We start from the raw sequence: 14,511 nt of genomic DNA, 5'->3' as shown, positions 1-14,511 counted from the left end.
GTTGGCTACATACGGTGCGAAAGAAGTTCAACATACATACATGAGAAGGCATCTGTATCAACACAAGCGGCACCTCTCCTACGCACTGCAGAACAGTATCTGTCGCATGGGAATAAAACTGGAATCTGTAAAGACTTGGAGCTGGAATAAGTTTAATTAAGTTTTAGAGTAAAACTTTACACGGTAGTCACCTCGTTAGGCGGTGAGAATCCGGTTTAACCACGTTAGGTGGGGGGTGGTAGCTGAAACCCGGATTCCAACTCTGGGAATCTCAACGGTGCTGGCTCCTGTGCAGCTCCGGCCTCCGAGCCACCTCGGTGAGTTCGCGTCGGTCGTTACCGCATGCGTGGCTCGAACAGAAACGCGGCCCCCTCGACGCGGAACAAATGGGACCAAACTGAACCACGGAGGAGTTCTGCGAGCGCCCGAGCACAGGCCCGACGCTCCTCGCTGATCGCTCGACCGCCATTGCCAGAGCGACGGGCGAGACAAATGAATTCGGATCTTTTCTTGATGGCAACCGTGTTGGGAATGGCGTCGTGTCCTCATCGCGCCAGGGGAGAAACGTGTGCGCGGCATAACTCGCGTGCGATAGGCACGGTCATTTGCACATGAATTGTGGCTGTCTGCCGTGGATCAGCCGTTTGCCCGTTTCGCGAGTCCAGCTTTTCACGCAGGGATTCGCTTTGGCTCAGCTGCCCACGGATCTCGCGAGCGCATAGCTCCGTGTACGCGGCCAATCTCGTCGCAGCTCCGAAGCTTAGCAGGGTTCGAGGCTGGCGCGTGCGTGGATTGGTTGCCTTGCCCAGGGTGTTGTTGGCTTCGAGGTCGCAAGCAGCCGAGAAACGGGCGTGTGGCAATGGGTGTGGTTCGCAGACTAATCTGGGTGCGCCTGCCAGATTGAACCACCGACTGAATCTGTCAGCGGAGCTTTGAGCGTTTTCACCTCCGCCCTTATATACTGTGGGTTATCTCCTGATGCTGCACTTATCATGAGGCCAAGGTGGTCATGAATGAAATATCACACTGCATGGCCCGGCTGAATGTCACACTGCATGGCCCGGCTGAAATAAATTCTTGGGAATTTCCTAGGGTACTGCTCTGTGAGATTTCCGAACGGGATTCTCCGTCTCGCATCAGGACGTCGATAGCACGGTCGGGGATAGTTTGCGATGAAACGTTACGTTTTAAAATGACCTGGAAGCAGGAGTAAAAAGTGTGTGTGGTGTGTTTCCAGGCGGCAGGGCTGGGCCGCATGAAGCCCAACACGCTGGTGATCGGCTTCAAGAAGAACTGGCGGCGAGCCGAATCCAAGGATGTGGACGAGTACATCAACATCATCCAGTGAGTGATGCGGCGGCCGCACCTCCCGTGCCAGGGGCACCGCGGCGGTGCCGGAAGCCAGAGATCCGCGGGGCCACCAGGAGGAGACTCGCAGTCGTAGAGCGTGTTGGTCCGCAGCCACGTCACTGGCATTTCGGACTCGGACGTTTCGTTTTCCGTGGGACGGATCACTTGGAATGACTTGGGCTGGCCTGAGCTCAGGTTACGGCCCACGTTGGCCAGACTTCGAGTCTGCTTGCGTTTGAGTCGGCCTGCGTTCGAGGACGAATCGCGCTGGGCTCAAGAAAAGTAGTTTGATTTGGGGCACTAATTGAATTATCGCACGAGCTGACCAGGTTACGATTGTGACACATTGGGGTGATGATTTTCCCCTCGGTCAAAATTCGGACGTGGGGAATTCGGCCCGAGTTCGCGAAGCAAATTTTAGCCGAGAGAATGTGGTGGGCCAATGCGAGATGACAGGGGGTGGGGGGAATTTTTTTTTCGAAACGCTCTGACGGGGGATGGAGGATGGCAGTTCGAGTTCAAACTCGGGTCTTGTGGCTCGTTAAGAGGGCAGCATAATTCATCACCCCCGCGACACCCCCACCCTCACCCCGTCACGTGCTCACACACACACACGGCAAACATACGCACACAAACCCAACCTGACCCACCCTTCCCCATCACTCGTGGAGTAATCTTGATGGATATTTGTGACCGAACGTAAAGATTCACAGGATGAGCCGCCACCTAGCGGCGAGTCTTTGGCATTGCCGTTCACCGCCGCCCCCCGGCATTGGCTGTGGCCGCGAGGGCCGAGTTGGTTTCTGGTGAGGCAGCCAGGCGGGAGGTTCCGCTCACCCGCACGCGCTACTGCCGCAGGAGCTGCGTTGGAAACGTGGTTTAAGCAGAGCGAACGTTTCTGGTTCGGGTTGGTCAAATGGAGGTTTCTTTTCAAGTGAGGAAGCAGATGATAATTATTTTCTAATTCATAACAATTGACTAAATAACAGACCACACCGATCCGCTGCTGAATGAAGGCCTACCCCATGCCATGTAGGGCCTTGCGTGGTGGGGAGGGGGGGCTGTGTGACCATGCCGGGACTACTCACGCGTGGTGTAAACCGAAAACGCATCGGGAGAGGAATAAGACAACGATCGCACAAGAAATCGTACGCGGCGGTGCAATTCTTAAACTGTCGTCGCATCCCCCCCTACCCTCCCGCCCCCAGCGACGCGTTTGACTTCCAGTACGGCGTGCTGGTGTTCCGCCTGCACGAGGGCCTCGACGTGTCGCACATCGTGCAGATCCAGGGTGAGAAACGCTTCCTGTCACCACGCCGGTTTCGTGTTTTTTTTTAGATTTCCGCCCACCTCCCGCCCCCGGAATTGAATCCCGATCGCGCAAACGACGTCATGCGACGATGAGAAGCACACGTTCGCACATCCCTCGCAGAGCAGCAAGACGCTCTGCGGTGAGAAGAACAGCCCGTGGAAGTGGATATCGTAGAACTACATCCATAGTTGCAAGTGACCTCTTGACCACACAGTACAAATTTTGCCCAAATTTAATGTAATACCAAATTTAATATGATGATGATGACGCTTGGATGTTGTTTTATGTGCGGTTATTTTGTGACGGGACTGAGAACGTCAGCTCGCCACACTTGAAAAATCTAATTAATCGGAGGCGTCTGCCTGGGATCGAACCCAGGACCTCAGTGGTGCCGACTCGACGCTCCGACCTCTGAGCTACCTGGCAGCAATCTCGGAGGAGGACATTGAGGGGGTGTAGATTTTGTTCGGTTGTTGTCCCCTGAAACACCGCCACTCTGTTTCAACGTGGTGGGCTGCAGCGCTACAGATATAAAGTAGCGCGTGGCTCTGAATCGCAGAGCAACGCCGTTGAAGACCGAGGCTCTGGAGATGTCATTGCCGCACAAGCGACGTGTGCGCTGCACGTGGGCTCTGTGGGGTCACGCGGTCGTCATCTTAAAACCAGATCAAGTGCGTAAAGGGTGCATGGAGATGTTCGGTGATGAATCTGCATGAGTCTGCGTTGGTACAGGTGACACCATCGTCATTTTACACCTCCGTTGATTTTAAAGTCACACCCGACCACGTTCAAAATGTTTAATATTCTATATGAACGTAACTAAATTATATTGGAGGGTGGGGTTGTAGGGAAATTGGGCACCCCTGACACCAACATTTAATAATCTAATGGTGGACTTAATGTCGAACGGACTAAGACTAACAACTAAAATAAAATTCACAGCTAAATGAGCTCTGGCTCGGAGGCAGCCCAGTCACGTGTCTGATCACCGCAGTTGTTTGCGTCGCGACTCTTAACAGTGGTGGCAATGGCAACAACGGTGCATTTTCTTGGCGTTTGTGTGTGTGCCTGCGTGCGTGCCTGCGTGCGTGCATGTGACACAGAGGAGCTCCGCCTGCTGGAGAAAGAGCGCGAGGAGGAGAAGGACATGGAGACGGAGAAGGGAGGCCTCACTGACGTGGTGGTGGGTGACAAATCCGAGTCCAGCAGCCCCCAGGAGGCCACCGAACCGGGAACCCCACTGCGCATCGGTGAGTGAGAAACGTCGCGAGCGCACCGGGGAGACACCGTGGCCAAGCCCGGAGCCCGGTCCGGTGCCTCCGGCGAGTCACAAACTCCCGTGCCCGCACCGGGATTCCCCTGGCACACACCGGTGAGTATGCGAGGGACGCAGCGCACGCGTTAACAGGACGCGGGTGCCGTTAACAAAACCCTTACGGACCCGCACAGGGTGTGGCGAGCCCTCTTCATGCAGCAGCAGGTTGACAAAAGGGCCATATGTGCACGTGCTTTGTGTCAAGGGGTCCTCACCCGTGGAGTAGCTCGTGCGTAGCGCTCTCTGTGGAGCCAGTCGCATGGTGACACTTTGTCGGCGGAAGCCCGATGCTGTTCTTCGCCCCGATCGAGAGTTCCAAGCCGACTCCCTCCATTTTGTTTTTTTTATTTTACCAGGTAAGGGCCACTTAGCTACTATATACCTATTTTTTAGAAGCGACCTGGCCGTAAATAATAGTTCAATGAAGTGGCTTTTCACGTAGAAATCTATGGTTAGCAGCCAAATACTCTAAACCCACGTTGATTCTAAATGTGGAGGGAAAAACCGGAGGCCGCAGAGCCCTCGTTTGGGCGCAAGCCGTCTTGACGTTTATCGAGTTTAATTTGACGAATTCTTCCATCAAACACGCTCACGGGAAAGCAGCTTAAGGCATTGTTAACGCTAGAACGCACGTGACTTCATGAGGCCCAGCTTACCTCCGCGTCGCGAAGGACTCGCGTTTGTTCCTCTGCTAGATGTCACGCTTTGAGGAATTGCTCCCCGACCTGAAGTGGTAGACGGCCAGCGTCATGGGAGGGGGGTGGGGGGGGGAGCCCTGTGGCGTAGCTGACGGCCAGATGGGGAAAGGTACGAGGGTGCAGAGGTAACCGTCGTTGGCTCGTACTGAGCTCCCAGCACTTGGTTTGGACGATGGGCAGAAGAAACTAACCCTTGAAAGCTCGGTGGTATACAGCGCCAGCCTCACAAGGTCTCGTAGAGCTGTACATGAAATAAAATGACCCTGAACAAACCCCGAACAAATAAAACTGAATAAAACCCTTAACAGATGCAACTGAATAAAACTGAAAGTAATCAAAACAATGTAAAAGGCACATTTCAATTCAATTTATTAGGTATAACCCTGTGAGCCATGTGGCTCTTGACTCGGGTGCAACCGCAACAAACAAAAACATGAACAAGAAACATCTTAAAGTGACTACATGCAACAGAAAAATCCAGGAAAAAACAGCAAAGTCTTCCAGAAAAAGCACCGCATTTCAACGCTGTGTGCAAAAAATCCCAGTGGGATGCAAGTCAAACAATAACAACCACAAGACAATTTACATTAAAGTTATCAGGCTAACTTTGTACTACCACAAACAAACATGGCTAAACCAAAACTTTTCAACATCACCAAAATAAAGCTATAAAAACAGTGATCATAGGAACTGTGATTCAAATTTAACAATAAACGATATACATAACATGTACGACCAAACTTTGCAGCCATAGCTGGCTGCATGAGTCACTCCATTACAGCAGGAGTATCAGTAGCAGTATCAACATTTTTCAATACACCTTTAAAGATCAGCACACTATAATCCAAACACATGCGCAGACTGGCTGTGCAAGTGTAAACCGATACGTTTCAAGACGTCACCGAAAAGACTCGACCTATTCAGATTTGCGAATGTTCTGGGGAAGAGCGTTGTTCCACGGATGAGGAGTCGGCTTCTGCTGTGGGTCCCGTTTCCCACTGATCGCAGGCTCAGTCCGAGACGCACACTGGCGCGGTGGGAGAGTTTACGGACGTTTTTGATAAGAGGTTGACGCGGGTGATGGAAGTGATCTCGTAGCGTTAATCCGAATTAATTGGCCTTTTCAAAGAACTTGCAAGGTGCGGGAAGCTGGCCTGCTGCGATCATTAAATTGGTGGTCGGTTTCTCTCCACCGTTAAGGAGATAAACGATGAACCGATTTTAAAATGAGTGGCTGGGGCACTTGGCTATGAACCCACAGCGACCCGTGTTAAATTCCTGGCCATGGCGAGTAATATCAACACTGATCCTGTCCTTCCGCCCCCCCCAACACTTCCCCCTCCCCCCCCCCTTCACCGACCCATACACACCAGCGTGGTGAAGTATGGTCAAAAAGTTAAGTATGGTGATGTAAGGAGGCCTTCCTCCAGCAGTGGGTTGAGAGTGGCTGGAATTTGTTATTTTATTCCATCCCCCGTAAGGAAAAGGTTGCCCACCACGGTTGTCGGTGAGACTTGTGCGGCGTTGGCCGGAGAAAGTTGTTGATGTATTTGGTTGTGTGTGTGTGTGTGCGCGTGTGTGCGTGTGTACTCGCACACCGTTTAATGGTCGAACAGTCACTGGCAGCGGCACCCCTGGAGCGGAGGAGGAGGAAGGCAAAGGGCAGCAGACAAAGCCTCTGCTGCATAAAGGCAGGCCCGAGCACCATGCTGGCAAGACCTTGGACTCTCGGCCCCTGTGCTTGTGGCCTTCGATCTGTCGCCCGCCTTCTGAACCTTTCAGATTTCCTCAATTCTCTCTCCCAATGCGCTGCATTCTCTTCTTTAAAAGGAAGACGCAAGTCATAAAATAAATAGTTCCTGTTGTCGTGCGGTATTTCAGCTGCGTTGCAGGCTGGGTGCCCTGGGAAAGCGCAAGAGTTTGATGCTTTTACGATGGGAAAAAAGCATTTCAGTTTAGGGTCAGGAACACTCGAGTGACGTTACTGCGACATTGCCCTTGTGCTGTATCGCCAAGCACAGGGGCTTCAATAAAATGCTGCTGCTCAACACAAGTTCAGAGGAGCTGATTGGTCAATAGACTAAAATAAACAATTTTAAGTGGCAGTACAGAATATATGGTTAATATTTTTTTATTGCTTTCATTTCTCCCTCCCTGGATTCTTGTGCTCTAACTGCTGTATTTTCTTCTCCTCTCCAGCTCCGAAGCATGTTGCTGGTGCCTCGTTGCTTGCCGGCGTTTCTCGCCCCGTACCGGCGCTTTTCAAACCGCACTCCTCTCGCTGACTCGTGGAAATCCATCCCCCCCCTGCCGTGCTCACCAATTGATTCTCAGCGTCGAATAAACCTCGGATGCTTTGGAAAGGCTCGTCCAAGCGGAAAGCACTGGCAATTTTTTTTTTTCCCCGAGTGTGAAGGTTTGCGTTTGAAAAGTATTTCGTTTTTCGATGGAACCTCTCCGTTGAATTGTCTTGTGGTCTCTACACTTGGTGTTTAAGGGCCTTGAAGCGGTGCTTTTGTCCTCTCCTGACCAACCTTTTCTTAAACCTGTGCTCCACAAACACTCAATCGACGTTGACGGCGGCAATCACTGTTATTCATTAATCTCGATTCTTAAGCTGGCAAAAGGTGCGGTGCACGTATCGCATGCCGTGCCGGCCTTTGATAGGGTGCTGACTAAGCAACACCAACAGTCTTGTTAATGGCTGCACGGGACGATCTCTGTCTTTGTTTCGCGCCACCGCGCACAGAGCGCCGCAGCAAGCTGCACACCCTCCCGCTGACCAACTTCGACCAGAAGCTGCTGGACGCCAGCGCGCAATTCAACAGCCGCCAGGGCAAGGGGACCATCGACGTGTGGTGGCTGTTTGACGACGGAGGTGAGGTGGTCTGTGCGCCGGCGATGGGGCGCCGCGGTGGCGATATGTTAACTAACCTCGTCTGGTATATTTGGAGTTTTGAGTTCTCCCCATGGTCATGTCGATTTGTCTCTGGGTCCTCCGGTTTTTTCTCCACATGTAGAAACGTATTCTTTGGGTCTTTTGATAAAGTCATGCAGATAGGTTCAAAGAAAAAATACAAAAAACTACGACGTTTCGATCGCAACACAAGTGTTCGTCATCAGGATGACGAACGCTTGCGTTGCGATGGAAACGTCGGGACGTTCATCATCAGGATGACGAACGTCATCAGGATGACGAACGTCATCAGGATGACGAACGTCATCAGGATGACGAACGTCATCAGGATGACGAACGTCATCAGGATGACGAACGTCATCAGGATGACAAACGTCATCAGGATGACGAACGCTTGCGTTGCGATCGAAACGTCGTAGTTTTTTGTGATTTTCCTTTGAACCTATCAACGCGACTTTACCGAAAGACCCAAAGAATATTAATTCCTGCAGTCACGAAAGCTTTAAGTCAAGATGTAGAAACGTGCATTTAGAGTATTTGGCTGTTATACATTTCAACATGTTTTAAGCCACTTCGTTGAGCTATCATTTGTGGCCAGGTCGCTTCTCAAAAAGAGCTACATAGCTCAGTGGGTCTTACCTGGTAAAATAAAAGTTTAGTTTTTAGGGCAACCATCGCCAGTCATCGCCGTTGGCGACCGTCTCCACACCGTCGATAGTTGTGATGGAATTACCCCTCGGTAAAAATCTCGCTACCCAAAATCGTTACAAATTTGATCGCAACTGGGATGGCAACGTCCAATCGGATCACAGGCTGAGGTTTACGTGACTGTCCGACGTTTAGCTCCAACTGCCGGAAGCTTCTTGAGGAACTGAATTTGCGTGCCTGGAGTGGAAACGTCAGACGCGGTGCCGGATAATGGGCATTACAACCGCAAAATGCCATCCGAGGGCTGGAACCCACGTGCTGAAACCCCAGATCCGGGCGGTGCCGGCACGGCACGTTGACACGGCTCTGTGCGGCACGTTATCGCGTGCAGGCCTCACCCTGCTCGTGCCCTACCTGCTCACGACCAAGAAGACGTGGCGCGACTGCAAGATCCGAGTGTTCATCGGCGGCAAAATCAACCGCATCGATCATGACAAGCGCGTGTGAGTCCCCTACTCGGCCACTCGGTTTGTTCGTTTGGTCTAACAGCGCCCCTCGTGCGATTGTCACGTGACGCATCCCAGGGGCAAAACCCGTTGGCCATTCGAACCGGGAATAGTTAATAGGTCAATAAAGGCGAACTCGATGTTAAAAAAAAAAAAATGTTTTTCAAAGATTCGATCGTGCCAGCAGCATTCCCACTCTGACTTGGAAACAAATCAGAGGCAAGGGAGCAACATCAATGGGGAAGGACCTTGACCACCTCCGGATTTTAGATGGCTGCAATAATTCAGCACTCATTAATGAAAAAATTGGCAACTATGAGCGGTGGGGGGTGTGCTTAACAATTAATCAGTTCGTCAATAATGAGATAACGGGCATGGAAGGGAGTAGATTTAAATGAGCGGAGAGGGGTAGGAAGGGGGCGAGTCCACGGGAAGTTTTGAAGCCTCTGTACCTGATAATGAAATTGATTGGGAGCCAGTGGTGGTATCGGAGTATTGGGGTGATGAGTTGGCAATTGGGCGATACCCGTGTGGGTGTGTTTTTTGCACTCCACTACAAACCCGGCGACCCGAGTTCAATTCCCGGTTATGGCCAACATAACTGGGAATTTTTTTGTGCTTTTTTTGCCTGATGACGACCACTTGCGTTGCAATTGAAACGTCATGATTTTATTTTATTTCTAACTACGTGACTTTACCGAAAGAACCAAAGAGTATGGATTCCTGCAGTCATGAAAGCTTCAAATCAAGATTGGCCAACATCGTTAACGAATATCTGAACCGATCTCGGGCCTGCCCAAGGTCGACTTGGCATTAAATGAGTACCGGGTGCAATGTGTAAAACATTCAGCACTGAGGAGCGACCGGGCGTGGTGCTGGCCACCCACCCCTTCGTGTTTTGTGCCGGCCTTCATAGGTGCTACTCGCTAAGCACTTGCCCCAACAGTCTGCTATGATTATAGGGGAGATGTTTGTCTTTGTTGCATGTGAACGGGCGTACGTTACGGTGCTGTTGACTTCCAGGATGGCGACGCTCCTGAGCAAGTTCCGCATCGACTTCTCGGACATCGAGGTGCTAGGAGATATGAACACAAAGCCGGACAAGGATAGGTGAGGCCTTGTGCAGCCGACGCATCCTTGGCCTCCCCTCAGGCTCGGCCGTAAACGGGTACCCGGTATGGGGGGTGTGTTTTCAACATCAGCGCTGGGGAGACAAAGCTGGTCAGGCTTGCTACTGGCCTCGCAATTCCTATCCCTTCCCGTGTAGTTTAGGCCTTCAGAGATGCATGCTTAACACTGCTATGCCCCTATGGTCTTTATACGGCGTTTTACAAGGGATCTGTTGTGTTTAACACCTCGGCTTTTTCAGTCCCCCTTTCAGCCACCACTTTAATACAATTCGTGCTAATGACGTTACACGTATCCCACGGTAAGGATGGGGGTGGGGGGGGTGGATTTTATGAGACCGTGAGGGGCAGCGGCGTTGAGGGCATCAAGCGACCGCTTGACACGGGGGGGGGGCGTTTGGCGCCGTGGTGTGTGCCGCGGCAGCGTGAAGGCGTTCGAGGAGATGATCGAGCCGTACCGCCTGCACGAGGAGGACCTGGACGCCGAGGAGGCGGAGAAGCTGCGGCAGGAGAACCCCTGCAAGATCTCCGATGACGAGCTGGAGAGGTTTCGCGACAAGGTACCGGCGAGAAGACCTGGTTTTGGAAGAGGGCCCTCGCGGTGACGGAAGTGTGAACTGAGGCTGCCGAACACGAGAAATGCCGCGCTGTTACCAGGTTGAAAATATTCCCTGCGAGTGACCGATTAATTAGTGAGGCTAAAGTGCTGGCAGTAATTGGCTACATCTCGTTTGCAGGCCACTTTGAAGCAGTAAGCCTCGTGTGGCCACGGGCTCTTAAGAAATACATTTTGAGGGAGTATCCATAGGCCAGAGGTTTCCTACCCCATCATATACAGCTTGGATTTAATAACGTCGACATCGACATAACCATTGCAGGTCACCCCCTCCCTCCATACCCCTGATTACGAAAGAAGTAGTACACTCCGTGTTGTACCTGACAGCTTGCGTGTGCGTTTGTGTGTGCGTGTGTGCACATGGTTTGTCGTAGACGTACCGTCAGATCCGGATGAATGAGTTGCTGCAGCAGCACTCCCGCAGGGCGAACCTCATTGTCATGTAAGTGATGTTTTTTTTTTACTTTAATGGTGCTATTGTGTTACGCAACAAAATGGCTCGTGAAGTTACATTGCACTCGTGTTGTCGGTGTCATTCACTTCCGGAGCGCTCGCACATCGTAGTAGCAGCACCCACCCGTTGACATAAAACAACAATTTTTATTTGCGCAGTATCTGCATGCAATCACAGCTCGAGGTGCTTTGCAAAAGTGAAGAGACAAATACGTGAGAGGATAGAAGAGGGTTTGGCAGGGGGCGGCAAAGGTGAAGGGTGGCGTATGAGCTCCAGGGAAACATACAGTTGGGGAGTGGAAGCAAAATCAAGACGCAGCCCGGGATTTTGCAATCTAAGCTCGGCACCAACAACAACAACGACGAAGACTACGACGAGACCTAAGGACGCCCGGTGTGGCCGGGGAGGGGTGGCACCGACGATTCCCAAGGCATCCTCTTGGGGGGGCCTTCACCAAACAGCTCTAAGGGCATCTGTCCATCCATCCACGGGGTGGGAGAGAGCTGGGGCCCATTCACCAACGAGTCCCAGGGCATCGTCTCTCCGTCTCGGGTGTACCTTTTGACATTGTGGGTTGTTGTGCGCGTATGCGAGCGTGCGTGCGTGCGTGTGTGAGTGAGTAGGGGAGCGATAATGTCACGGTAAGAAAAAGCTATGCTCCGAACCTTGCGACCCGAGTTCAATTCCCGCTCACGGCCAACACCAGTGACGATTATCTGAAACGGTCCTGGGCCTTCCCTAGGTCGACACAGCCTCAAATGAGTACCTGGTGCGATGTGTAAAGATTTCCATTAGGGATACAAAGGCGGTCGGGCGTGGTGCTGGCCACGCACCCCCTCGTGTGCCGTGCCGGCCTTCATCGGTGCTCGCTAACAGCACTTGCCCCAACAGTCTTGTTAAGGCTTTACGGGGGATCTTTGTCTTTGCGCGTGTGCATGGCAGGAGCTTGCCGGTGGCGCGCAAGGGAGCGGTCTCGAGCACGCTCTACATGGCCTGGCTGGAGGTGCTGTCGAAGAACCTACCGCCCACACTGCTCGTCCGCGGAAATCACCAGAGTGTGCTGACGTTCTACTCGTGAGCGCCGGCGGGCGGAGGCTGGGTAGTGGGGGGGCGTGGGGGGCGTGCGAAGGTGGTTGGGAAGCGCATGTCTGTACCCTTTTGAGAGAGGAGCAACGCAAGTTTGGGGGGTCTCCGTTGCGTTTTCACTGGAAAGCGGTTTGGCCTGCTCTTTTGATTGCGTCGGCCTCGCTTGTTGGGCGTTCAACGCGAGTTTTTAGACTGGGTTTTTGCCGGAGCATAGAAAGAAAGCGTGCAATGTGTGTTTCGTTTAATTTTTTTTTTGCTACCGGAAAGGAGTGGGGTAGATGGGGCGGCGTTTGGAGGCGCTTTTGGGCAGGTGTGGAGGGTAATGAAATAGTAGCATTGTTTTAATTGAAACTTGTCTCGTTAGTTTTTTGAAGAAATGTTTAGGTTTATTAATGTGTAGAGACGGACCGGGTTGCCTGCTGTACGTGCTTTATTTTTTGTTTGTTATCATAACAGGCCTCGGTTTTTAAGGATGGTCATTGAACAATGGAAAGGGAGGCCGAAGGTTGGCAATGCGCGTAGACATTTTTGTAGCAAAGTCTTCGACATTCACAGGGTGCAAACCTGCCGTTTATGTAGTCCTGATTTCTGAATGCAGTTGCGTTGACGTTTGAGGGTTCGCTGTCAGTTGTTATTTGTCCGTATGCAGTTCTTTCAGCCGCAAGTTTTTAAGTGCCTTTTGGTGTCATACAGGATAGGGGGGTGTAAATGATAATTTTATTTTCCACGAATGCGAGGGAGTTGCGAGCGGCCCATGTCAATTTCACACATGACTGACGGGTGCCGTTGTTGGTGGCATCATCAGCCACGATCAATCCGCTGCTGGATGAAGATCTCCCACAAAGCCATCGCCATCACGCACCGCGGCCTTGCAATGCAAGGATCCTTCTCACTCCTGCACACGGGATGATTCAATTGCTCCACCATCACGGTGGACATTCACTTGACTACAAGAGGACAAAGTGTCGTGGTTAACTTTGTGTGGTAGGTGGCATTGGTGTTGAGTGGATAAAGGTGTGTTTGATGGGGGCCTTAACACATTGACTGCCATATGACCGACGATGGGTCACACGCTATCCAAGCTCTTTATACACCCCCATAAATTGTTTTTGGGTTGTACCGCGCATCATTTTGCATGATTCGGCCGACGTTTCGCGCCACGTGCTTCGCAGATTCCGCTTTAATTCAATTCCGGAACGAGCTTCTGGCACACAAAATGAAATGTCGAACATTGCACCGAATCAATGCGTGATAAAAACCTGGAAACGCATCAGAGAGCCATACAGCACGAAAGTGAAAACCACACGTTTGCCTTTCAACACCTGTCCTCCTTATTCCTTTCAGTGACAACAACCATGTCTAGGGCAACAATGCAACAAGAACGGTCACTTCCGGGTCATATGGGTCCACGGGGAATAAGCGGCATATGACCCCAAGGTTTATTTTCAATCAAGGGTGGGGATTGTACAGCAGTTGGCACGTTTGATGGGAGGGTTCACTCGGGTGGTCAGTGTGTGCGAGTGACGACGGGGCTCGCAGGGTTGATTTTAAATGGCTTGGTTCTGCTGCTTTCGCTTTATTCTCTATACACAGCTCGCTGGGTTTCTGAATGATTGGAAGGGTGGCGTAAATCCAAAAAACAAATGTGTTCTTCCAAAGTGATGTGTAATTATGTCCCTTTTAATTGTATGCTTGGGCAGAATTGCAAGCCTTTATAGTTAAATGCAATAAATTGTTTATGGAATTTTCTGTATTATTGTGTCTTATTACGCGGTATGTTTTGTCCTGAGTGGGTAATATGTTGACAAGGCGATGGTTGTGGTGCATCCTTGGTGTGATTTTCTTTATGGAGGGCAAGATTTCGGTGTTGTACGGTAAGTGTTAAGGAAATTGTTACACATGGCATTCGGTAGTGGGGGTGGGGTGATACTGCATAAATTCGGTAACATAGCTATACGGATTCTGGCTGGCTGGCTGAACTTGGCTGGACTGCTGAGCATGGTGAGTTGGCTGGAGAGGCCAAACCCAAGGCTGCCTTAACACGAGTCTCAAGACGAAGGCTGCCTTGCCAGTCTTCATACCCTTGGCTTCCCCCCCCCCCCCCCATTTTGGCCATTGTGAATTGGTCACTGAAGTTATTGTTCATGAACTGGTCACCAAAGGCATTGCTCTCTTGTTCTTTTCGTTGAGGTTTCCTGTTCTTCGGCCCCTCCCCCTCCTCCCACCTCTACAGCTTATTTTAAGCCTCTGTTCATCCCTCTGGCCCCTTTTTACTTGCTTCTCTGTCCGTCTTTCCTCTTCTTACCTCTTGTGTTCCTGTATATGTATTTCTGCTATCTTATACCTCGTATTTGTTCACTCTGTCTATGCTGGTATGTTCAACCCAGAGGATGAACACGAAATTTAGCACTCTTCTGAAATTCGTGGTCCGCCAGGCAAGTGTCTGTGTCGTTGGCCGACTGGTTTTGCATCACATAATTTT

The 14,511-nt window shown here is 51.4% G+C and overlaps 1 protein-coding gene across 6 annotated transcripts in view; it reads left to right on the top strand.

Moving 5' to 3' along the window:
* LOC116950729 (solute carrier family 12 member 1) overlaps positions 1-13,773 on the top strand; it is a 135,807-nt gene extending 122,034 nt beyond the window's left edge. For 4 of the 6 annotated variants that reach the window (XM_076072996.1, XM_032968742.2, XM_076072995.1 and 1 more), the window contains 10 exons: positions 1,238-1,344; positions 2,559-2,641; positions 3,766-3,912; positions 6,292-6,387; positions 7,425-7,553; positions 8,632-8,743; positions 9,770-9,856; positions 10,298-10,433; positions 10,864-10,931; positions 11,886-13,773. In XM_076072996.1, coding sequence (XP_075929111.1) covers positions 1,238-1,344; positions 2,559-2,641; positions 3,766-3,912; positions 6,292-6,387; positions 7,425-7,553; positions 8,632-8,743; positions 9,770-9,856; positions 10,298-10,433; positions 10,864-10,931; positions 11,886-12,021 — 1,101 coding nt within the window. In that variant the 3' untranslated portion in view covers positions 12,022-13,773. The remainder of the gene's footprint in view (positions 1-1,237; positions 1,345-2,558; positions 2,642-3,765; positions 3,913-6,291; positions 6,388-7,424; positions 7,554-8,631; positions 8,744-9,769; positions 9,857-10,297; positions 10,434-10,863; positions 10,932-11,885) is intronic. The other 2 variants (XM_032968743.2, XM_032968744.2) reach the window with 2 other exon arrangements.
* Positions 13,774-14,511: the final 738 nt, after the last annotated feature.

The sequence above is a fragment of the Petromyzon marinus genome, chromosome 40, assembly GCF_048934315.1.
Source record: "Petromyzon marinus isolate PM22_M1 ecotype Great Lakes invasive population chromosome 40, UKy_Petmar_22M1.pri1.0, whole genome shotgun sequence".
Classification (NCBI taxonomy): domain Eukaryota; kingdom Metazoa; phylum Chordata; class Hyperoartia; order Petromyzontiformes; family Petromyzontidae; genus Petromyzon; species Petromyzon marinus.
This window is presented reverse-complemented; position numbering and strand designations above follow the sequence as displayed.